General features: G+C 34.9%; 1 protein-coding gene across 1 annotated transcript; it reads right to left on the bottom strand.

Annotated features, from left to right (window-relative positions):
* Window positions 1-1,187: 1,187 nt before the first annotated feature.
* Window positions 1,188-27,249, bottom strand: LOC120625995 (RYamide receptor). Its single transcript, XM_039893276.1, has 11 exons — window positions 27,209-27,249; window positions 26,172-26,266; window positions 22,765-22,967; window positions 20,560-20,708; window positions 15,971-16,092; window positions 14,522-14,616; window positions 8,243-8,368; window positions 7,515-7,615; window positions 5,142-5,232; window positions 2,382-2,459; window positions 1,188-1,608 (listed from the first exon to the last, which is right to left on the bottom strand). Exons 1-11 carry the CDS (start codon window positions 27,247-27,249, stop codon window positions 1,237-1,239), a joined length of 1,473 nt encoding a protein of 490 aa, XP_039749210.1. The 3' UTR covers window positions 1,188-1,236.
* Between the last annotated feature and the right edge of the window lie 327 nt (window positions 27,250-27,576).

The following is a 27,576-nucleotide window of genomic DNA, read 5'->3' as shown; positions in this document are numbered from 1 at the left end:
GAGTTAGAAACGACAATATTTTTTAATCCAACTTCAAAAGGCATTTTCGCATGTCTGTCTGTTCTTTCAGAGTCATAATTTGAAGATAGTTTCCAATGCCATGTGGAATTGTTGATATTTGCCAGCTTAGGTCAAAATATTAAAGTTTGCCTTATTAGTCTAATGGGATCATAATATATGAAAGAGCTGCTTTGGCATATTTTGTAGAAGTTTCTATGTTATCCTTTTAGCCACATTTTTATTATTATAAAATATCTCGAAATAAAAGATAAGCTATTGTATTTTTTTATTCATTATTTTATAGATATTTACAGTAATATAAAATATAGAAAAATAAAAAATATGAAGTACCAATATGCGCAAACATTGATTTACATTCATATAGTCCGCGCTGCCCCGCAAAAAGGGTTCAACATGAGCGTGATTGATAGATGTACGTGAAGACCAGTCAGGTTGAAGCCCAGCAATTCAGGCCTAAATCCTTGGGCCGTAGTTGATTGAGATTATTTTCCGAATAACATAATCCTCATGAAAAGAGCAGGAATAATAGTTATTTACATAAAAAGTCTATGTAACAGTAATATATCTATTTAACAGTAAATTAAAAAGTTTTAGATACATTTCTTCTGCTTTCTTTTGCTTTTTTCGTTACCTATAATAGCAAATCAAATTTGGAAGAAGTCGTGCGGAAGTTGAATTTAATTATAATCATTAATTCGATCCACTATTTAGCGCCTGAAGTCAACCGGTATTATGTTATTAACGGATAATAACATAATACCGGTTGACTCCTTGGAAATGAAAAGTTATATTAAAGCTAAATTACGTGAACGATACAAAAGCTTGGGTGTGACTGGCAATATTCATCTGTGATTTCTAATTATTTTAAACCTAAAATAATTTGTATTGTATGTATCAGTTTTTTTAAACAAATAATTGCAAGTAACTTTAATATTTATTAGGAATGATTTTCGATAGTGTCCGGTTTTTTGTTATTCGTGGCATGTCTACGACATTATCTGTATTATATTTCACTGGAAAAAAACGCAAAACTTGACGGGCGTGCCCAAATCATCATTCTAAATTAGACAAAGTATTAAGTTATGAATGTATTCGAAATAATACCACAAAACCACTTCATAAATTTTAATATAGTTTTATACTCTATAACATCACATGTTTGACATTTTAATTATAATAAATACTTAAATTAGCTACTTAATTAATCGTAAATATTTACACTTTGTTATCACATATTACATCTGTAAATTCTACTATGCTGCTGTTTGGAAAAATGTACAGCTCACTAACCCTTTCGTCTCCAATGGGTAAATCATTTTCACCGAATCTATTTGACATTGGTTTTCTGCCAGACATTTCTTGCTGATTGGTGCCATTTCTGAAGGATCCGAATTCATCAGATTTTCTCGACCTATATAAATTTTCCCGGTCCAAATCTCTGTTCTGATTTCTTGCACAATGGCAGGAACTTCTGGAGACCTTTAATGAGTCCACTGGTGTGATGTTAATCGATTTCCTTGTCGAGTATACACTTCTTTCGTTTGTTGACCGTATTGATACAACGCGAGTCCTGTACGACTGACCATCCTAAAATAAATACAAGCATTCTTTACAAAGGTGCAACCGCACACACAGTGGCGGATTTGTAGTCCTAGCTGCTCTAGGCCCCAGGCCATGTGCGGCCCCTTTCTTAGCAACATCGTTATAGACTAGATACTTAATTGCTAGTAAAATTTAACATCAGTGTTTTTTTTCGCACGATTTGCCGCTCTTAATTAAATCTTCTGGCAGCCCTCGGCCTAGGCCTACTGGGCCTTAGGGCAAATCCGCCACTGCGCACACACTAGTAACTGTCAACATTTAGAAAATAGTCTAAAATCCAAATATTTTATTGTTTTCAAAATTATGTCAGCTTAAGTATTGATAAAATATATATAATAAATTGCAAAAAATATTGCATTAGTGCCTATCGAAAGTATTAACTATAGCTAGAATATAATGTATATGATAATAAATGTTGTCGTTTTAACTTTTTTTCAAATCTAAATATTTATATCTTTTATAACAATAAAGGTTATATTCGTTTTGTACAAAAATTCTTATTGATCTACAGTAAAATTACACTAAGATAAATGTGATATATGTTAATGTATTTGATAACACAAAGCATGATTATCATCCCTAACTAATAAAGGGAATAACTTTGTTCTATGTTAGTCCTGCGGAAAAACAAAAAAATACGAACGCACGATGGAAACTAGCAGGTACAACATAGTTTAGTATTTGTCACATTTTTATTAGCAAAAAACCCTGAACTATGTAATGAAACTGCTGTTGGAGCGTGACTTTTATAAACTTACCTCATAACTGTCGTTCGAGAACCGATTTCGTTTTTGCCTGAACGTAAAACGTTGTTTAAACTCCTTCTTGAATTTTTCCTGAAACAAGAATTAATATACCATCTGTAATCTCATTTTATTATATATATTACAATATATTTTGGTGTAATAAAACTTGTTATTTATTTATTGTATTTCTAAATTTATAAAGTTTTACAATAAAGCGAGAGTATTTATTCTCTACCCTATCTCACACACTTTAGTAAAATTATGCCATAATTTTATTTCAAATGACTAGTTGATAAACGTTTACACATACAAAACACTGTAATAAACTTAAGTACTTCGATGATAATACTGAACAATATACATTTTATATAATTTCATTCTGGTAGGTATATACTATACGTAATATAATATTGATTGATGACAATATTTGTTTGTAAAAATGTAGCGCAATAAAACTGTTTTGTAATGCGACGAAATAGTAATAAAGGCTTTAGCTAAACGATTTCAAATAAGAGCTATAAAAAACGAATTGGTACAGGAAAATACGAAAAGAAAATTTATTGATTAAATTTCACGACAGCCAAGTTTACGCCTTTAGCCCAACGCAGACGTATGTAGCTTTTTGGTTTTATCGGGTGATAGCATTGATTTAATACATTACAATGGTGAAAGGTTAAATGACCAATAGTTTAATAGACTAAAAAATTATTTCTCAAAAAAGTTTTTATATACATTAATAAATGCTTACTAAAATACTATACCGTACAGTCTTAAGTGTTGACTAAGTTTTAAATTATTTATAAATAGCAATTAAGTAAGATTTGTGAGCCTTCTTCCCGCCCCAGCCTTATTAATAAATTAAAATTAAAGTATTTTTTTACATAATAGTGATTATGTATAATCACTATTATGTCACTATTATGTAAAAAAATACTTTAACTAGTGTCGAACTATTCAGTCAGCATATTATTAAAATTCTTATATACTGACGTTTCTAAAGATGCTTTTAAGAGAATCGTTGGCAGTCTAAAAAATAACGTTTGTGTGTATAAAAAGTAAACGTTGCGTCACTATACTATACGCAGATGACAAATGGAAAAAAATACTTTCCAAGATCGAAAACTCAAGGGTTAATGTGTGACGCGTGTCTAGATTTCTGAAAACCTAACGCATTGCCCTCCTTAAACCTAATGGAAATTTGACAACCAACGCTACTAAACAGTGTAATTCACTGGCTGGTGCTTTTCGTTTCAACATGAATCTTACTTAATAATTGGGCAAGCTTGCACCGTGATGAAGACTTAACAGACAGTGTAAAAATACTGAATATTAAAGAGTAATCCCTATTTTCCGAGACACAGTCTCAACTACGTATCTCGGAAAACCGGTACACTTTTATCTGTGCAAAAAACAAATGTTTTAATACTTTTGATTCCGCAGGGTGATTACGTATCTCGCGACAGCAATGCGACAGGCGTAAATCTTGCAATCACTGCTGTCAAACGTCACTTTTCCATGCAATAAATAAACAAAAGTGACGTTAGACAGCAGTGATTGCAAGATTTACGCCTGTCGCATTGCTGCCGCGAGATACGTAATCACCCTGCCGATTTTCTTTTATGAAGAACAAAGCATTTTTTCATTTTCAGTTTCATAAATATAAAAGTAACGATAAAGCTTAAAACAAGCATCTAATTAATTAATTTGCACTTTAATCCCTCAGTCTATCGCAGTGATTTGGATTTCGTTTTTATGTAAAATGTAAAATATTTCTAGCGTTTAAATACAAACCCTTTAAATTTTCATTAATTTTGTTTACTAGCGTTGAAGTGAGCTCATAAATATTATGTTCTGGTGTCTTCAGGACAAAGCCACCCAAAATAACCCTTTTGCAGTTTCAAAGGAAATCGATACTTCATTACTTTATTCAGTTGACTATATTATATGAGTCAATTTTCAGCAAAATCATTCGCTGACTATTATTGTATTCTAAAAGCTTTTATACTAGTGTTGGCAGGTTCCTTCGTATCTTTTTTTTGATTACTTTTAGAGTTTCGATCCTCATAATGAAGAAACGCACGTAGTATACTCTGCTATCTACCTATCAGTATCTCCACCCGTGTGTCAAGGTCTTTAGTGATCAGTTTGACCTAGCAAATTTAAAATTCCCTAATTTTAAAGTTAATGATCTTCTAGTTTTCATTAAGAAGCGATTTTACATAACAAAAGTAGTAATCACTGACTGCCAGCAAGACCCATATGGCATAGATACTTTCCGCTGACAATCTTTCAATTTGGCACATTTGATAAAAAAAAAATTACGAATTGAATCGTACCAGAACATGTCGTACATGAAAAAAAAAATCCACTACCTTACCCTGATTGATCTTAAGCTTTTATAAAATAAAACAGAATAAAAAGGCTAGATTATGTCAATTATTATTTATGTTATGGAAGTTCTGTGACGCGTCAACCAACGGCGTGAACTTTAGCACACCATCAAGATCAGAAAAGTTGCATATCTGGGGCACGTGCTAAGGCACGAGAGATATGAGCTCCTTCAACTTATTATGATGGGAAAGGTTGCAGGAAGAAGAGGCGTTGGTCGCAGAAAAAGTCCTGGCTTCGTAATATCAGAGAGTGGACTGGAATCGCGAGTGCAGCAGAATTATTTCGCCTCGCGAAAGATAGACAAGAATTTACGAAGCTGACTGCCAACCTTCCCTAGTCGGAGAGGCACCGCAAGAAGAAGAAGATTATTTATGTACTTACATTGTATATAGCGTAAATAAATGGATTGTAGCAAGAGTTGCTCATTGCCAGCCAATCAAAGCAGAAGAAAATCACGTTTATGTATCTGTACCTGAAAAAAAAAATATATAAATAAAAATTATTCAGCTAGCCAGTACTTTAAACCTCCAATCTGTAATTCTTTTTGTAATTATATCATCATCATCATCATAACGCTTTACCGGTCAACAGCAGGAATTCACTCAGAATGAGAAGGGTTTAGATCGTGGTTCTTCCACGTGGTTCGCGGATCCCTTGGACAGCTTTCCGGACTAACGTGTCGGTCCTGGAGGAATTAAAAATCAAAAAGAGGTTATCGTCGACTGTGCAGATACGAATCCTCAAGTTCTTTGGACACATAACTAGGAATAAGCACTCCATGGAACGACTTCCAGGGGAAAGTGGAAGGCAAACGGTCACGTGGTCGATCACCCACGCGTTGGACAGACATAATTAAAGCTACAGCACAAGCCTCCATAGTCAAATTCAGCGTTTCTGTTCCAGAAACGCTGAAGATCGTAGCAAGGGGAGGCGCATCGCGGGGGCTGCTGTAGCCAAAGAAAATGTACCATCGTCAACCACGACCACTCTGTCAAGAGTGAACGACTAAGGAGGAAGGAGGAGCCCTTGAGAACATAATCCAGAACTCTCAGGTTTTCTCGCAATCCTTTACTTCAACGATGAAAGTGATATTTAATTGTTTAGCTGAGAAAAGTCGAATTCGATCCCTACAGGGAAGCCACTAAGCTATTGCTACTGATGAAATATAACACAAACATTTTATAAAGAGAATAAATGAATCTCGGTAATCTCATATTTCAATGCTTCGTTGCTCTAGTGGTTAGCATGTTTTTACTATGGATTACGGGATTTAGGGACGGGCCAAGAATTGTATAGTATTATATTTTTCTGATAAAAATTATCACTAGTCTCAAAGTAAGGAAATTTGCTGCGTCCGAATCCGTGATTTGGAGGACCTGATGATAATAACTAACATGTATTGGTTTAAACTCTCCAACCCGTATTAGTACTGTGTGGTGGGTCAATGCTCAACAACTCTCTCTCATATGAGAAATCAGGTCTGTCCCCAGCAGAGTGACGGTCCTAGGCTGATGATGATGATGATGATGATGATTTTCCAATTACACTAGTACATTAAAACTTTATAATTGGTTATATTTAAAATAATTATGGTAAGAGCTAATTATAAAATCATATTTTTCTCTATATATAAAATACCGTCTGGCGTCTGAACAAAATATGTAATTAAATTTTGTGTATGTACATTGAGCCTTGGAAGTACGTAATCAAAATGTTTTAAGAGCGACGTTTTATGACAAGGTAATTAATTAATCATAAATTTTATTGACATCACGTACGACATGTGTAACCGCAATCCAACGAAAATGTTTATTATATTTAGTACTAGCGTACTCAGTCCGCTTCGTCGGGTTAGATTTAGCTTTACTTTATTTAAACAATAAACTTACATCATTAAATTTTTAATTTAATTCTCATAATATATTAAATAATTTATTTCTCTCCGTATTCATTCTCTCCGTATCTATTCTCTTCTCTAGCGGGTGAAGATCATTATCTACTGGGTGTAGATAATGATCTTCACTAACAACAAAGAATATCATCATTGTAAATAAAAGATGTATTCGACAGTTTGATAGTTCAGAAATAGGAGCGGAAGAGTGGAAATCGTCACCAAACTTTACAGGATTACTCTCCAGGTCAATCCGGAGATTCCCTGAAAGTTTCATTGAAATCGGTCCAGCCGTTTCGGAAACATACCCACACACTTTCTCTTTTATATATTTAAGTATTGACTTCGATATGATACCATTATATGGTATCGCGCCTACTTCATATTCTTAGTACTATGCTACTCATTATGCATTAGGTACGTAATCAGATTGTTCCCAGGGCTCGGTTTAAGAAGCCATATAACTAAATCGAATAGCCACGGAACTAACTATTTAACGACCACGACCGCACATCGTTGGAAAATGTTCTAGGTTTCAAGGTTGTTCAGGAATGTTAACAGACCAATGTCACCACCAAACTACTTAACTAAGTAGTTTGGTGGTGAGTCTTACTATATCAAACAGACAGTAACTATTTCTAATGCAGAAAGTTATTACGAAAACCACTAAACTAAAAGAACCTAAAGGGTTGGCTAGGTCTGTACACCATGGGACAATATAACCCAATGCGCACAGACTCGACGAAACGACGTAATAAAATTCAATACTTCTTGCATACTGTACACAAGTTTAATTTTTCGGCGCGGTGATAGCTATAAATAACTGTCTTTAATATAATTTGCCTGTTAAAGAAAAAACTTACTCGTTTATAGTTGGGAAAAAAGACTGAAGCAGCAAATAGCTTTGTAAAGGTAGCCAGCAGAGCGCGAACAGTGCAACCACCAAAACAAGCATTTTTATAACCTGTGTGTACAAAAATAACTGTTTCAATAAAAATATCAAATATTAAAAATAGATTATTTAAATTTAGAATTAGATACATGCTATGCTTGCTAGGCTCGATCTACTGCCTAAACTGGTTTGTAGAATATAACCTATAATTCAAGGGGAATAGGCTCTTGTAAACCGATAGAACTTAATAAAGGTACACACTTCTATAGGTCGTAAAGGTTTTAATGAAATAAATAACTTATTTTTTTTTTTAAACTCAATAGGTAAACTAGTAAAATAATATTCATTCTTATATCATCTTGATAATAATTTAGCTATCCTTACTAGATAATTTTTAAATAAATTCCTTATTTTATTTTCGGTTTGTACCTATAACGTATAAGTTATGGCTCACGCTCGATACGTTGAAGATAATGAAATACTTGGGGAAACCATGATATAAAAATTCTTTCGCTTAGTTCCATATTAAAATCTTTATTTTTTGTATAGCTAACTTTTTACACTGCGAAGTCGCCAGTCCAGAACCGCAGTATATATAAACATCCTCACTATTTATCGGTTTTCTGAATATGTGAAAAAGTTCCTCAAAAAGCTTCGAAACGAGTCAAAAGAAATAAATAAAACCTCAATAATTTTTACCTTTTTCTTATTCTTCATTTGGTTGGCATCACGTGTTTCTTGAGCGTTTCCCGGCGCCCGGGCACCCCACAGTTTCATAGCCATGTGAACGTAGGCGAAAGTTATAACGCATAGTGGAATGATATACTGTACAAAAAAAAGCAATACATTAGTAAGCAGTACCTAAGAACTAAGGGTTATAGGCTCAATACTTGCGCATGCGTGTCAACAATTTTACGATCGACATACACATAAATGTGCAATATGCATATTACTGTCAGGACCGGGAGCGGGCCGAATCCTAAATCTTAATCTTAATAATACCTATTATTGGAAAGATTCGGCCGGGCCGTTAAATTCGCTGTGTCGCATTAAAATGTATTATATTCGGTTTTATATATTCTTATTTTCATCGTCATCATCATGTTAACCAACGGACGTTCAGTGCTGGACGAAGGCCTTTTGTAGGAGTATGGACAATGGTTTATTGTGCCACTTGGGTCCAGCAGCTCCCTGCGACTCGCTTGATGACATCCATCAAGCGAGTCGGGGACGAGGTGGCTGGATGTCATGACTACCAACGCTGCTTTACCTATGCGAGGTCGCCATTCCAGCACCTTGGAACCCCATCGTCCATCGGTTCCCAGGCACATTATTACCAATTCATATTACCAATTCTCGTGAATATAACATAATATCTTGCTAACATATATATATATATATATATATAAATATATATATATATAGTTTGAATTATACATATCAGCCTGGAGATAGGAAATTGGCTGAGCCCCGACCCTCAGAAAACAAGCGAAGTTGATGGCTTATTTTTAACAAAATTTACATTTTGTTAGTTATAATTTTTTGAACTGATGAAAAAATGTAAAATTATTCATTTTTGGTTCGTTCAGCGTTCACCACTGCGCGGCGCCAGACAGGTAGTCGAGGGCTAATGTGTTTTGACGTTTCGCGTTTTTACATTAAGCAATAATTCGGTCACAAACTGAATCTCAACATGGATTTTCTCAGTCGCGATTACTGATTTGCTATATATATTTTATATTAATTTATTATATATATATATATTTTATATTAATTTCAGTAAAACCCAATAACTTAATAGTAGTAGTAGAGCTTTTTATGACAGAGCTCGTACGAGGCTTATTTCTACCGCAAATCAGCATGTTGCAATGCTATGCTCCGGTCTGCACGGCGTGGTTGCCGGTGTTATTATTACTATTGATTATCCTAAAGAGTTTGGCTTGGAATATAATTAAATTACGTTTTCCTCAACATGCCTTGTGAAGCATTCTATCAGGTAGCGTATACTTAAAATATTGTGTTCTCTTAGCACGTAGAGCTAGAAAAAATTATTTCATTTTCAATCAGTATAAATAAATAAATATACTACGACAATACACACATCGCCACCTAGCCCCAAATAAAGTGTAGCTTGTGTTATGGGTACTAAGATAGCTGGTTAATATTTTTATGAATATAATACACATAAATACTTATAATACACAGATAAACACCCAGACACTGAAAGACATTCATGTTCATTACACAAGCATTTTCCAGTTGTGGGAATCGAACCTTTGATTCGTGGCCATGGACTCAGAAAGCAGGGTCGCTGCCCATTGCGCCAGTCGAAATGTAATGTAATTTCCGAAACGCTTTTGTCACTTTAGGTCAAACTGAGCAAATCTAGACGTTGCGAAAGTAAACACTTATGATTAAGGTTACGCTGTACTAAGCTTACAAAGGCAGTAAAGACTCGCACAATACTTTTGAAAGAATCATTCGGGTTAGTATAATATTTGAAGAGGATATATATCCCCTAGGCATTTCGCAAATAAAGCAAAGACGTATGCACTTGAAGATAAATAGCTAGGAGCTAGTGGCAATTTTAGTTTTATAATGATCGTCGTTGGCAGTGAAAAGTAATAGCGTAGAGTAGGGTTTTATTTAGGGTTTTTTTTAATTTTGATTCAGAATATATTATCAAAATTAAGCTTAATTTCCTTCTGAAGCCTGCTTCTATCCAATATTTGATTCAGAACTTTGGCATGCGTCAAATCATTTAAAGTGTATGTACATAATTACTAACCAAACAGGCAATTACAGAGATAAGTTATAAGTATGATATACCTATATTTTCATAATTTATCAGCTAAGAATTTCTTAGTACCAGCACAGAGTTAGGAAATTGGTTTGACAATCCCCGTGCCTTGAACAGCACGTTAAGTCTTCGTCGGTTTTTGTTTCCAGTCTGATTTAAGTGCTTCTTATTGGTAAATATTTCACTATTGTCATTGCACTGATGATACGAACAAAGGATATAACATTTTCGCCATTAGCTCGCTATCTAAAAAGGTTGTCGATCCGAGCTTTCAAACACATTCAGATGTTATCAACGTTTTGTTAATATTTGAATTACTGTGAACGAAAATCTGTCGACCCTTCGTTTATTTACATATTCACGAAAATAAAGCAGGTAACCTTTGGTGGTTACTGAGATATTTATCAAATAGCTCAGGTCTGGATAACCTAAGTTTTTTGGATTGTTTCTATTAAAACATTGGTGTTTTAAGGCCTGGTAAATCTTATGCTTTTTTTTTATAAATGGGCAACTTTAATTCTGAATTTATTATATATTTTTTGGCTTTAGCTCTTTGTGTAAATTTTAATTTTATTTGTAACACTTCATTATATCGACAGCATATTATAAATGTGAATATATTTTACTCAATTACGCTTAAACGAATTCAGATCGGGCGCGATTGCACCTGGACTTTTGTGGAATACATTCAGTAGAAGCTTGTGTGCGTCAAAAAAAACTAAAAAAAACAGTTCACACACAACAAAATATTCAATTTTAGAACAGGTTTCAGAGCCTTAAATTATTCTCCCTTTAATTTTAAATTCACTGTCAATAGTCATAATATACACCCCTGTAATTAGCCGTTCCCCGGTGTTTTACCCGCGTTTGCTGTCGCGCGTAACGAAATGTGGTATTGTCGTGGCGCCTACTGTATAGAAAGTTGCCCGAAAATGGCGTATTTGCATTTTGCACCTCATCCATAATTGGTATATTAGCATTTTGTCTTTGCGCGCTTGTCGAAGTTCTATAACTTCAGAAATTAATTATTATGTAAATGAACGGCCCAAAGTGTAAAATGACATCAAAAGTTATAGAACGCTCTAACGAGAAAAGCGCACATAAAACAAATATCGACGTCAATCAGTACGAAAGTCGTTTGACCTTAAATGTAAACACATTACGCTAATATTAAGGTTTTCACTGCGCATTTATTATGACAACTTTTTACAGTTACTTCTTAAAAAGTGCTCATCTCAGAAAAAGGTGTTGAACCAAAATTTTCATTACAAGTCAGACTGTAATACCCCATCAAGTAGTTGTATAATTAGGTCAGTTATATTACAATTAAGTTGGAGATAATCATAAAGTGAGTTTTATGAACCTGTATGAAAACGAAGCGAGCTCAGTTATTAGATATTAGGTACGTGTTATCAGAGTTAACAACGAAGGCTGTAGTTATGCTACTTACTAGTAAACGGCTCATTTTAGTGCTATTTAGCTAGCATTTGCTTTCAACTAGTGTTAGCGTTATTTAACATGTTAAGATTATATACGTTTATGATATTATTTAAATATATTAAATAATATTAATAAGATCATAATATGAAGGATGGCGTTTGATATTTTAAATATGGATGTAAATTTAAATGTACCTAATTGTAGAAAAAAACTTATAATATTTGTTTGGAAATAAAAGCTGTTTGTTTCCTCTTTGGTCTATATAAAGAGAAAAAAAAACAATAAAAAAGAAGAAAAGAGAAACGCTTAGCAAAATATTAGGTGTTAAGGTCTAAGCAAAGAGTGCTAACTAAAATAATATTGTAAAAAACGAATAAGAAAATAAAAGTTTTGGAAATATTAAGAAAGTTATTTTGAACTATCAGCCGTTTGCCAACACTAGATATCTCTTGGTTTTTATTGAATTTGTATTTTTAAGTGTGGCGTGCAGAAAAATCATATGTCCTCGGGTTTTCAAGAACCTTAAGCCAAAGTAAGAGCTTACGATAGTTTCGTGGTTATGTGTGATGCAACTTTATTAAAGGGCAGGCGCTACTTTACGTTCGAGTCGACGACGGGTGTTTCAGAACAAACGCTGTCCTCCACATCTGCTTATTTGAATATTTTGTCTGTGAGGTTTGGTGGCTAGTTACCACTCTACCGACAAAGACGTACCGCTAAGCGATTTTCGATTTTCGGATGGACACTTGCTACGGCGTCACCGGGGGAGTGGGGCGAGCAATAAAGCTCCCCATGAGAAGAGCCCTAAGGCTCGACGACATCGGGGGGTATGTGCTGCTAAGCGAGTTAGCGGTCCGATACGTTATCGCGTAGAAACCGATTAGGGGTATTGGATTATACAACTGCCATACCACAACAGGTTAACCCTTTACAATCTTAGGCATCAGGTGAGATTGCAGTCGAGGGCTAACTTTTAGTGGAAAAAAAAAGATTGGGTACTATCTATACACACCTCTCCATAGTGAATGAGACGATTGTCACAATAACTTTTGGGGACAGTCTTTACCAAGAATCGAATCTACGGGTAGGTAGCTACTCTGGCATTTCGAACTGCGGCTACTAAGATAAGGTTCTATCGTTATATACGTATTATCGCAAGTATTGTTACGCAAGTTACCGGTTCACTTTGGTACAATATGGAAGTGGACATTTCTCCAACAAGCTTTAATCGTAATTTTGCTTTTGAGTGGCGCTCTTAAAATTGTCCCATAACATGGTATATTTGTAATAGCTAAGTATACATTAATAACCGAATCACTTTTTTTTAATTCCACTACTAGTTAGCCCTTGACTGCAATCTCACTTAGTAGTAAGGATGACGCAGTCTAAAATGATAGCGGGCAAGCCAGTTAGGCGTATGGCAGTTTTTTCCAACCCCTACTCCTTATTGGTTTCTAAGCGGCATCGTACTGAAATGCTTATTTGTTCAGGGGTCGTCTTTATGAATAGCTAGTCACGGCTGAGACTTCCCACCAGCCCAGACTAAATAAAAAAAACAAAATTACCCTACCAGGAATCGAAACCGGGACCTCACACATATTATGAATAATGGAATATATTACGACAATACACACATCACCAACTAGCCAAAAGGTAAGCGTAGCTTGTGTTATGGGTACTAAGATGACTGATGAATAATTTTATGAATTATATACATAAAAACTTATAAAATACAGATAAACACCCAGACACTGAAAAACTTTCATGTTTATCACAGAAACTCTACGAATATCTAGCGTAAATTTTTAGTAATCATTTGTACTTGATGTCATTAATTAATGACATTATAATTTAGAATTTGTTATATAAAATGTAATATAACTTCTAAAATTATGTTCTGGAATTTTAATTAAAAAAATGTATAAAAGTTTCCCGGGAAATTGGAAATTACTTTTACGCTTCGAACGATGGTTGCGTGGTTCAGATTTGTTTTGGCAGGTGATACCTACGTAAAGCAAAAATAATTCCACGGCCCAGTAAGTCTTTTTGGAAATGGTAACTAAAACAAATGCACAGTTAACAATATTAAAAAAACGACTTCCAAACACTATACGAATTTTACATTTTTTTGGTGTCGTTCAGTATGCTGTGAGACTTTTAACGGGACCTTATGCATGTGAATCTGTTGCGGTATTTAGAAGTTATAGTGGAACAGAGACAGTAACATATATATAACTTACACAAACTCATACACGAACGCTGAAAACATTGCATTTTATTGTTTTAGGCACTTTTGAAGTTACGTTCAGTCTGTGGGTTATAAGCGGCAGACAGGCAGACAGACAACGTAGAGTAGCGTCACGGATTAAAAACTGCATAGGTATGTGATAAAAAACAGTTGCTTTTCTAAATAGATAAAATAGAACCACTGACTCAATCACTCACTCACTCACTTACTGACTAATCACGAAATCTTAGGAGCTATGAAGCCTACAAACTTGAAATTTGAAATTTGATTTTTTTTCATCGCAGGTGTCAGCTAAGAAACGATTTTGAGAATCTAAGAGAGTGAAATAGGGTTTGGAAGTTTGTATGATAGTTCTATGTTTTTAAAGCTACGAGTATATAAGCTATATAAGAAAATCGGCATTTAAGTATATATATTTTTTAATTTATTTCGGTAAAATAGGGGATGAACGTTATTGCTGTTTTTTTGCGCTACTACCGCAACTACTTACTTGGAAAATATATAGTAGCAGTCTATAAATTGCTAAAGAATGAGATCCGAACTCCGTTGGCTCGCAAAATGGTTTCTCGTGGATCAGCTTTGAAACTGCAACAAAAATTATTCATGAATCCTATTTTATCGAAAACTAAAATTAAGCTAGAATGCAAAAATATTGTTCAAATATAATTAAGTTACTTCTATTTTATTTCAAAACTTGAAACTTAATTTTTTTCTCCACTAGCCACAGCTAGTAGTTTGACTTTAAGTAGCAAGGCACACCTTGCTACTCAAAGTCAGACTACTGAAAAAAGGGCTAATCTTCTATAAAGCGCTAAGATTGTGCAATCGTATTATTTCAGACTTAAACAAACTTTTGAGCTTTATAATATGAAGTATAGTATAGCTTAAGTATGTCAATAATTATTTGAATGCCCATAATCGCATTAATATTATAATTATGTTATTTATGGCTAGTGATTTTCCCGAAGACCTATAGCTACAGTTTTACCTGACCGATTTACCCTATCTATCTATGACTGCAAATGATCAAAAGGTGTTTGACCTAGAAGCAGCACTAAATATGATAGAAATGTTCAATCTTTACTGACAAAATATATATTTTTTATATTAAGACTGTTGATGATGATGTTATTCGTTCCAAATGAATTGCCATACATATTATTGCCTGCGACCGTTACTATAAATATACTTACTGTGTGCGTAGTAAAAGGCTATAAAGATTTTACTAGCAACCAAGACAAACAATAAACAAAGAGATCAGCAGAACGAAAAACAGTCAGTTTTCCTTATGCATATTTATCTATATGCATGTTAATATTTTGGGCTATTACTTTTCGTACCCATTTGATATATTTTTCTAAACGAATTAATATGGCTGAGTTAACACAGGTTTAATTTATGATTCTTACAAACTTAAAACAGATTTTTATCTTTGGTCAACTATATCTTAGAAGCATATAACCTAGCAACATAATTTAAAAAGTAGTCTGTCGGATATTAATAAGTTTAAAAGATTTTTTAATGTTAAATAACATAAATAAACTTATCTTAACCAAGAAAATCTCGTTAAAACTAGGTATTCCTTTTTAATTTAGCACACATTCCGATTATTTAGGTAACATTTACTGTCATAGACACAAATATCCCACATAGAGATTTCATTTAACCATAACCAGTGGTAAAGTCATTAAAAACAGAGTGACTTGATGTTTCAAATGTGCTCATAATGTTGTTCTACTTCTATTAAATTAATTTTGAATTTGAATTTTGAATAAAAAATCATAAATGTTAAATGAGTCTGAAATGTTAAGGATGCTGTCAGTTGAAGTGTGACAAAACACTGCATAACCATTCCGACGGTATGCCCCGTTAATTCATCAGGCCCTTAAGATAAAGCAACAATCTTGAGCTAAATTATTTTTTTAAATCAACTGTTTACCTGGATCCTGTTCTTCCACCATGTGTACTTCCCATGACATCGCCATAGGTGCAGCAAGCGTTAACGCCAACACCCATATAAATACTATGATAACTTTAGCGATACGCTTTGATGTGTGCGCACTGAAACAAAAATACATTTTACTAATCCAATAGGCCATGCAGAGGAAACACATGCGAACGCACGCACGCACGCATTCACATACACACACACACACCCACATACCCACATAGTGGTCTTTCTGACAACGTGCCACACAGGTTCTCCATCTTTCTCATTTAGCCATTCTCTCTTTGTGTCGTCTTTCCAGCGGGCTGGGGTCGTCTAACTGCGCTGATCGGTTCACATACACGGTGTACAAATACTTTGGGCTATGCTGGTGATTTGAGTTCCCTCTTCAATAGCCCACTCTATAGCTTGTTTAGCGATTTTGAATACATGGGCTTTGCCAATTATCAGTGTGCAAGTCTCCGATCCATAAATAACTAATACAACTATTACGATCACTTAGGTTTGTCACACACGAATCAGTTACCAATACAATGTAAGTAACCATGTTAGTGACGATGGAATCGATTAATAAAATTACGGAACATAGTTCATACGCTCCGTAAGTTTATGTTGAATCCCGCCTTTTAAAAATATGTTCAAAATCTTTTAAATCTAGAATAAGAACATAAATTCAAAAACTTAAATGGAAGCGGCTTAACCTATTTCTGATTGATATATTACGACCCGCTTGGTAGTCGTATTCGGCCATTTGTCTGGATTTCATGTTATTTGCCGTTAGTGTTAGAGCGCTCGATGAAAAATTGTTCGCTGGAAAAGTTCGCTTTATTATCTAGCTGAAACTATTTACAGTATCTGTCTATTGACAAAGTTAAGCTTGCAGTGTGTGGGTGTAGTAACTATGCAGTGCTGCAAGCTTGGATTTATACCTTTAATAAATCTTTTTGAGATTTTTGCATTTGATCGACACCAGGTCTCATCATGTCTGTTTTCTAATTGCCATACCCCTAACGTACATGTTTAGCCAGCTACAACCAAAGATTGCATAATCACGTTATGTCTTTATTTCTAGAGAAGGAACTTCGACATTGTTGTGAATTCTGTGCTTTGACACAAATAAAGTAAGTTAGCGTTAGCGAAAATGGCGATGGAGTGAGGTGGCAGCAATCTCTACATAGCTTGTGAAGTCAACTTCCTCCTGTGTTGTTTTACTAATTGGCACACCGCAAAAATTGCCTGCCTGAGAAAACGGGTAGGTATGCGCGGTTTTAGCTTAAGTGGTCAAAGTATTGATTGTTATTGAATAATTATAAAATTAATAAATTTAAAATTTAAAATCTCTTATCTTCTATATAGTGTACCAACATTATTCTACAAATAAATGTTTCATTTGATACCCGTATCGAGGGAGTTGTAAAAAAAAATGTAATGCGCAATTTCGTGGTGACGGCCATCTTGAATTTGAAATTTCTCATAGTCTTTCACTTGATACCCTTAATAAGGGCGTTGTGAAAAAATATGACAATCTGCTATGTAGGCGGCGGCCACTATGGATCGACTTTCATCAAGCATATCTAAGAATTTTCCGGACTAAGCCACCTTTCAAACAAAGAAAAAAAAAAAATCGGTTCATCCGTTCGGGAAATACGATTCCACAGATAGACACACCACACTACACTGGTCTAATTTTGACCAGTTGGTGATCGTACATAAATTAATAATACCTACTGTAAATTTCCATTAATCATCAGTGTATTAACGACCCACTGGTGGGCAAAGGCCTTGAAGGCTTTAGAGCATTGACCTATCACGCCGATGTTATGCAGGTTAGTCGGATATAACGATGATCATATATTGCTAGTAATATTTCATCATCATCATTTCAACCAATTGACGTCCGCTCCTGGACATAGGTATTTTGTAGAGAGCTCCACAATCCACGGCCCTGGGCCGCTTGGCTCCAGCGGCTCCCAGCGACAAGCCTGATGTCATCGGTCCACCTCATTGGGGGCTGACCTACGCTCCGTTTAACGGTGCGGAGTCGCCATTTCAGCACCTTAAGACCCTGACGTCCATCGGTTCTCCGAGCTTTGTGCCCTGCCCATTGCCACCTCAGCTTCGCGACTCGCTGAGCTATGTCGGTAACTTTAGTTCTTCCACGGATCTCCTCATTTCTGATTTGATTTCGTTAGAGATACTCTAAGCCTTCTTATGAGGCCCATAGTGATATTTAGCAGGACTTACTGTGCTCTCCATAGAACTGGTAATGGCACCACCTTTTTATTAATGTGATGATTTATATCAGAAATACCCAATACCTAACGATTAGTAAACTCCCATTACGATCGTAAAGCGATTAATTATTTCGGCCACTTCAATTGTAACGTTATACCTACACATCGTAATACAAAGCACGCATGAGTAGCTCTTTTCGAATAATCCCTATCACTGTTAATGGGTTTTGTTTGGCATTTACAGCTTTATCACGACGTAAAACTTTAACCGAGGCATGCGGAATCTATAAATATACAATTTTGTTACTTTAAGGGAGAGTATACATTAAATGATAGAATTATTTGTCATATTGTTTTTGCATGAAAACTTTGCTGGCTAATATAATAAGTAGGTATGAAACTTTTGAATGACCTGAACCTGAATGTTAATTCAACTATATTTACTCAGTACCAGCTCGGAGTCAGAAAATTGGCGGTGTCCACCCCTTATGGCTACAGCCATAATTATCGTTAAAACCGCCATACTGGTTTTGAGTAGCGTTGTGGGTCTGTGATTTGAAAGCCCTTTCCTATGAAAGGGACCTGTGCACAGGGGCCCAAGTCAGCTATTTATATCTTCTCAGTTTCTTAAATAATTCATTGTAATAAACTTACGGTAACCGATTCAAAAATGAACACAACTAGAATAGGTATCCACGACACAGGTTTACCTAGCGGGTGGTAAATCATAGAAAATTGTATTTTTAGTCAAATTTTAGTAAAACATTTTCAAGCCTGTATGTTAGGAATTTAACAGAAAATAGAACTACACTTTATCAAATTAAGTACTTGAATTATTAGCCATTTTTAAAAATATTCTTTTTTGTTTGTATTTTATTATAACACTTAAAAAAGCTAATGAAAAACACGCCGAATACTTATTTCGTAATTTATCATTCTGTTGTAAGTGTTAAATTTTCTTAACTTAACAAATTCGGTGGCTCGAATTTAAATGCAACGCCATAAATCTCTTTATCATAAATCTTGCGGACGTGGTAATCTGAAACCAAACTTTAGTCTGTTTTCGTCAGTTTTAAAGATTGTCTTAGGTAGAGTAGGGTACCTTCATGAACAAGTTCAAAACGCTCAGAAAGATAATGCGCAATAACCATACGAGTAAAAATACAAGGTGTAGATCTAGAGATAGGTTTAATTTTCTAAACTCAATTATATTAAGCTGAATTGCCGACGACCTTACGTCCTGTGTTATACTTTTAAACGGAATCACCAACTTAAATAACAAACTGTAAGTTCGGTAACATGAGATCGCGCTAGTTTTGTAATAATATCAATGTGCTACAGAATCAGAATTGATTTTTCTATCTATGATATTTTCTTAAAAGTAGATATCGATATGTGCTACCACATATCGATATCTAATTTTAAGAAAATACCAGGTCAAAAGACAAGAAGGCAGAACAATTCCGGGGAAGTATTATTTTATCGTCATCATCTTATCAATCCATTACTGGCCCACTACAGGGCAAGGAGCTCCTCCCACGATGAGAAGGGGTTATTAATAAATATTATTTACTGCAAATTAAATCCCGGTTATGAAGCTTTGTTGGTTTTACTGGTAAAAAGGCAAGCATCATTATAATCATCACCTCATTATCAGCAACTCCCCACCAGGTCAAAAGACAAGACGGCAAGCCTTAGCCCTCTCAGAATAAAATAATTGGAAATTGCTCCGCGTTGGTTCGTTAGCGAGAATTGACAGAAGATGAACGACGTATGAACTTTAATAAGTATATAAAAGTACGCCAATTATTTACGTTGAATATTTATATTTAACTAAATATCACATAGGGAGACGTGTTCGGTTTTCAAAATTGGTACAGGAGTTACAGAGATAACCAATAGGTTAGAGTAAGATGTAAAAAAACGTAAACGTAAATCAAATATTACCTAAGAGGTAGTTGGCGCTAGGGAACGCTCGGAAACGTGAATTCCCTTGGATATTAAAATATTATTCATTATAAACTAGCTGTTGCCCGTGAATTCACCTCCGTGTTTCTAGGTTTTTCTAAATCCACAGGAATCAATTATTTTTTAAGATTAAAATGTATCCTATGTTTATCTATGGGATGTGAGCTATCGATTTAAAGAGTTTTGTCAACATCAGCTTCACTACTATGCCCTATATAGCTGTGAATTTTCTTGAATAGGTTCATCGTTGCAAAGGTAACAAAAATAGTTCAGACACACTTTCGCATTTATAGTATTAGTATAAAAAAGATAAATACATATTATGCTGACACTCAAGATAGGAAATAAATATAAAAAACGGAACACAATATTCCATACCTGAGTGGTGTAATTATGGCTCGGTGTCTGTCCACAGCGATCGCAGTCAAAGTGAACACGCTGACATTTACGCTCAAAGCTTGCACGAACGGACAGAAGGCGCACATGAAATGTGGGAGCAGCCATCGCTGGAGCAGTGCGGCTTGGAACTAAAAATAAACAATGCAATGAAATAGGTACTTGTTTAGTAAGAGGTTACGACTAGGAGGGGGACATAGGGTCACACATAACATAACACGCTTAACTTCACTGTGGCTACAACCTACTGGTATAGGAAGTGGAAGTAGACGTTACCCCGATACAGTTTCTGATACGGGTATGTGATTTAATAGGTACAAATCCGAAAGGGTAATTAAGTAACTGGTTGATTGATTGAATGTGTTTTTAAGAAACCGAAATGATATCAATTAACGATATATTTAAGTGAACAATATCATAACATAGACCTAACCTGAATAGAATAATTTGAGCCACAATTTAAGAAAAAGTTGCCATAAAGTAATGAACTCAGGTTGTGAATGTATTGATTACAGTCATTTAAAAAAAAAGCGTGTGCGTCTCGCCCGACAGAAATGATAACTTAAACTAATCTAGGTTGAACTATTTAATATTGAAATTGTTTAACTAGAGAAAAGATTTAGGTTGTAACTTAAATTGATGTATAGAAAGTATGATAATGTAAGGAGAAGTTATTTATTAATAAAATCTTTAATTGATAATAAAATATATTTTTTTCTTAGCTACAATTCTCGAATATGTACATATACAATACGGTTATCCCTTCCGTATGCGTGAAAGAAAAGGAAGCCAGACATACTGGCACCATAACGCGTTACGTAACGACGCGGTTTACACTCGTATAAGAAGTAACCTTTTGAAAAAAAAATGGAGGTTAGACGTCTGTATCCTGTTTTATATATTAAATCTTAATCTTTACATACTATGTATACTTACTACTCTACTTACTTTAAGTTTTCAAATAAAGAATAAAATCAGAGTCATTTCCATTCGAAACAGATTTATACAAAGGATAGGTATGAAAATTTAGACAAAAAGCGTATTTAAAGCATTCGTTTTACTAAAGCTTTTTAGAATCTCAAAATTTATGTTTGAACGAGGTTCTATTTTTTGATAATAATATTATATTAATATATATATAATACTATTATACTGACGTCCGAGCAGATTTCCTTACCTAACACAAAGTTACCGTCTAACTTTACGTCAGTGGTTAATTTGCTTAAAGTTTAAATTAAGATCTCTTTTTCCACTGACGAAATAACTTTCCTTTTAATGGAACATTAATAGGTAATATTAAAACAATGGCTGAAAAATTTAAGTTTCTTCTGGACACTTCTATGGTAAATTTTTATTACACGCTTTTTTAAATAGGAAATCCTACAAGCCATTCATTATCATCTATCATAGCCTTATTGCTGAGACTTCCTCTGTGAAATGGCCCTTTAATAAAAATTGAACCTGCTACTAAAAAAAAAGCTGAAAAAAATATGATTAGTTTTTAGTTAATAACTAAAAATTATTTAAGAATTTTTGAAAATAGATTCGAAAATTCGAATACATTAATGTTCACTTGATATTTATGTGCTAATAAAATCCTGAGATAACTCTTTCTAGACGTTATTCTGAATCTTATGAGCTATCGCAGATATTTTTGGGACTGGAAACTAGAATTAACACGATTTTTAACCTGCTGAATGGACTATGAGTTTCAAAGCTTTGCATACGATGACATATAGATCTACACCACAAAGCAATGTTTGGGCTTCGCTTTGTTGTCCACCGGAACGCAAACGACAAAACGTATGAGTCTCTGACGCTTGACATAGGTCAAGAATGGAAAATGATTCAATCTTAAAAATATTTAATTTGAACTCACACGAAAACAATATCCAAATTTAATGAACGCGCATAGTTTACATTGCTGCTCTTTAATTAAGCTCTAGTATTACGTACCTACCTATTTAAAGAAACCATTCTCGGACCACAATAAGGCACAGATCTCTTCTCAGAATGAGAAGGGCTTAGGCCGTAGTCTACCACGCTGGCTGGCTGGATTGGTAGACTTCCTCACGATGTTTCCTTCACCGTTAAAGCAAGTTACATTTATTTGCTAATAACACCGAAAGTTATAGGTGCGTGCCAGAATGCCGTTTAAAGAATGCTCAATGGTAATTAAGCACTTACTTGGAATGGTACAGCAAATAATCCTATAACGATATCGGCTAGGGCTAAATTAGCTATGTAACAGTTCGTTACACTCTGCATTCGTCGTGACGTCGCCACGACCCACATGACGAGGAAATTTCCGACGACGGCCAGTACAGATATTGACCCGTACAGAAATGACAGCAACACAATCATGCCAGTCGGCACATCGTACAGAGTATCTGGAACAAACTCAAAATTAGAATAAACTAGGTGACCCGTGCGAATAATTCCCCTAGTAGGCTACCTATCATTATTAGTGGTAAATAAAACAATATCACTAATGGTCGTAATACAGAGCACGGGTCTTCTCATAGAATGAGAAGAGTTTAGGCCGTAGACTAGCCAGCTCGCCACGTGCGGATTTGTGGCCTTTACACGCTCAAGCAAGGAATATAAATTGGAGCGCACATACGTACTCCTTTACACGAAGAAGACTCTTCAAAGTGTTAACAAAAAGGCTATCACGGTATAACAGCGTACCAAACAATTAACAACAGTTTAAGGAAGAATTTTTATATCGTCAGAAAACACTTTAAAAACCTAGCGAAACGTTTTTATTGAATTCTAATTTCAAAAATGTTAATTGTTTATTCGCATTAAAAAACTATTTAGTGTCTCAAAAATGATTTTTTATTGCACCTATGAATAAAAGACAAGCTAGATGTATTAAAAGCTGATAGTTGACTGATAAAACTAACTGTCAAAATACAAGCAATGAAATTCTCAGTAGGTACTATATAGCTTCCTCAGCTGTCATAAGACGGTTTCGGTTAGCGACACTGCTCTAACCTTCGTCGACTATGAAACATTGTACTGAAACTTACAGCTTTCAAGTGTAGTGGTAATGACCGAAGCGGAAGACTTAAAACTATAATACAGAACTGGACATCTTTATACATCGAGAGTCTTTAACAGTCTGCTTGCTGCTTGACTAAAGACCTTAAAGACCTCTCCCAAAGGGAGGGTTCGCCCATAATCACCAATCCAGACGGATTGTAAACGTAGTAAATGCAGTAGTAGCACAGATAATGCTGCTGCCTTGTCTCCATTATATTCCCTAAGTCATTTCGTTTGGCACCCGCGGGGTGAGAAAGGGTAGTAAAAACTGTATTTTAATCTGCCGTCGCCATACGACACGGCCAATTTTACACGCGATCATGATATTATTATGATATGAGGCGTTAATTTTGTAACATGACGCTCGATTCGTACAACGAATGATACAGATCGGATCGACCAAATGCAAACTTTCAAAGTAATAATGCATCCGACTTTGCTCAACGCCACTGGCACGCACTGGCACTGTCTCAACTATAGGCCACATTGTAATAATTGTATATATTAAAGGACTAAAACATAATAAAGAAAAACCTCTGACTTTCAGATTAGATACATAAAAAATATATAAATCTGAAATGCTCACAATCCGCAATATTTTGAGGTAAGTATAGGTAAAGGTACCCAATAAAAAAGTGTATGGCTTGAAGCCGGGTACAGAAATATTATTTTTCTTACGTTACTTTAAATTTTGATAAAGAAAGATATGGATAATATTTCTTATTTTACCTTAGCTTTTACGCAAAGTCCCGTGCTGCGTAGTCCTATCCCATGCTTCGAAGAACACGTTAATATCCCTAACATGTGATAATTATTATTAAAGCTCCCCAACCTACATTGTTGAAACGGGGGCTATATTAGAAAAAAAAAAATACTAACTGAATTATTGAATGACACAAAAACTATACCTACCCTAACAGTGCAAAATGCGATATACGAATCAATAATATTCAATTTTTATTTTTAAATTGGTTCAAAAGTAACAAACAATTATGTGCTTTCCGAGGCAAGAAGCTTATGGGCTGCTATTTAATTTTATCGATCTGATATCATGACACTTATGCAGAAAGGCTTCTATGCTTCTAATAGATAAAATTGGCATTTTTTCATACCTCCGATAAAATAAACCACTGAACATATTTTAATATACTCGTACTTCTTACCGACAAACTCACATAAATCCTTATAAACAAACCCTAATTCATCATGTACCGGATTGTCTTGCAGTTTCTTTTTATCCTACCAAATTCTTCAGAGTCGTATAAAATCATTCACACCAGAAAGTGTTTTGGGTACTACGAGTATCATCTGTTTAGAATAAGAATTCATCTCATCTATTTTTATGATATGAATGAGTGTTTTCCTTTCAACAATAGCATTTACTGCCTCTAAGAATGAAGCAGTAAATGTTTTATATTTTCTACTTCAGTGCCAAGTTTTCGATCATTTGAATGAATGAATTGTATTATTAGGTATCATACAATATTTCACTTACTTACATACATGCTACTAGTAAAACGAGAGCCGAACATAACTTAGGAACAAATAAAAATGATGTGGTGTCGTGGGACACCAGGTAGCAACGAAGTTTCTTTCGGCTAATGTAGAATCGACACAAATTGCAAAAAAAATCGTGCTCAATTTTATGTAGGTTTTCTTGATTTTTAAAATTGCTGATTAGTTTTTATTTAAGTACAAGAAAGTATTTAGGAAATTCAGTATTTTAGGAAATAATAAATTACTTAAAATAAAAAAAACATCGTAATGTTAGTATAGATTTCTGGTTTAGTAAAATTATTTTGTAGGAGACCCTTCAACATAATAAATCCGAAGTTGATAAAGACATTTGTTGTTTGGATGTTTAGATGTATGGGCTTATAGCTGATCCATAGTATACCAGTATTTAGCCATGTATTTAAATTAATATTGGCTTATAGCTGATCCATAGTATACCCGTATTTAGCCATGTATTTAAATTAATATTGGCATTCGGCATACAGATAAGACAGACAGATATAATATGTCTTAGAATTAAAAATCCATAAACTTCACACGTGCGAATATTTTGTATATGGATGTTAGTCTTCAAATAACAATATATATAGAGGTACATAAAACTTGACCTACCACGCTGCTTAACGAGCTAATTTAGCGTATTCTTAGTTAAACATTATCACGTGTTACTGAATATTACCAGAGCCCCTAATGTAACATTTCAAATTAACTGCAATGTTTAAAAGATTTAGCTACGGAGTAACGTCAATTTTTGACAACGTTTTATGAGTTTTCACGTTTGTTCCACTTGTGTTACTCTAAATAAAATGACAGATTTACGATAACGTGAATGTGAAGTTAGTTTACATGAACATTTACACTGCAGAAGCTAAGGCTACAAGATCGGCTTTGCAACATGCTTTCAGATGAGCGGAAAAAATTTATGACCTACTTTTATGTTACACTACCTTGTCGGCAATCGTACGATGATATTAAGTGCGTGAGTTTGGTCGCAGATAAATACAGTTACTAAGTTATTCCAAGACACTTACCAAATGTTTCATTTGTAACATTGTGCCCTAGGTATTCATTTATTGTAGCATTCCTAGACCATTCTGGATCTTCCTCTTGCGTGGTACTCGTCGTGCTGCAACAATAAAAAACTTTCAACTAAAAAGTTTTACAACTGCAACTGACAGATATCTACTGATCTTTGATGTGACACAGAGATAGTCGGAATTTGAAAATTGATCTCTGTGTCGCGATAAATAAAAGAACCGAGTAGTTGAGTTTTTTGTAATAGAGCTCGTTTTGGGAGGTATTATCGCCATGCTTGAAGGTGTGGTTGCCGATGGTATTACATGCACATGAGACTTAACACTGTGTTGCCGTGTGTTGACGACAGATCAGAATACAGTTGTTTATTATACCCTGTTCTTCCCACGGGTGTCGTACGAGGCGACTAAGGGAATATAACAGAGAGCGGGCAGCAGCGTCCTCTGTGCTACTAATACCATCTAGTGCGATCACCAATCCGCCGGCCCAGGGTGGTGATTATGGGCAAATCCTCCAGCTGGGAGAGGCCTTTAGTCCAGCAGTGGACTGTTATAGGCTGTTGATTCAGGTCGATGTACATAGGGCGCCAGAATGGTCGAATCCCTTGCATACCCTACAAAGAGATGCTCTGTTTATAGGCGATTAAAGGCCACTTACGATCAGATCAGACGGATTATTTGCTTGGTCTGTCTTGAGATCAACGGATTGCTGGCACAATTAAATAAAAAGAATATGTATCAACATCATCGTTAATGACGACCGAGCGGCGCAGTGGGCAGCAACCCTGCTTTCTGAGTCCAAGGTCGTGGGTTCGATTCCCACAACTGGAAAAAGTTTGTGCGATGAACATGAATGTTTTTCAGTGCTGGGTGTTTATCTGTATATTATAAGTATGTATGTGTATTATATTCATAAAAAAATATTCATCAGCTATCTCAGTATCCATAACACAAGCTACGCTTACTTTGGGGCTAGATGGCGATGTGTGTATTGTCGTAGTATAGTATATAATGTGCCACTGGTTTAAGACAACCCTTTTGGAGGATTAAAGTTTTCAGAGCTTTGACCCACCATGTTGTTCTAAAGATGGATTTCTAATAACATGATTATAATCTCGACCGACGGCTTAACGAACTCTGACGCAAGGAAATGGACAACACCTATTTTCTAACTCGGGCCTTGAACTAATTTTTTTATAGGAAAAACCTCTAAGTCCAATAAATTGACTCGATCCCGAAATCGGATCTAGGGCCTCGCCATAAGTTTTGGAACATGCTAACCACTGCACGATCAAGGCAGTTTTAATATTGAATAAAATGTATTGCAAAAATTATTTCTATCACGCACCTTAGAAAAGGTAACCGATAATAAATAAAAGTATATAACTCTCTGCAAACGGCT

Source organism: Pararge aegeria, chromosome 8 (assembly GCF_905163445.1).
Source record: "Pararge aegeria chromosome 8, ilParAegt1.1, whole genome shotgun sequence".
In the NCBI taxonomy this organism is placed as follows: Eukaryota; Metazoa; Arthropoda; class Insecta; order Lepidoptera; family Nymphalidae; genus Pararge; species Pararge aegeria.
The sequence above is the reverse complement of the archived record's forward strand: the minus strand, read 5'-3'. Positions and strand labels throughout refer to the sequence as shown.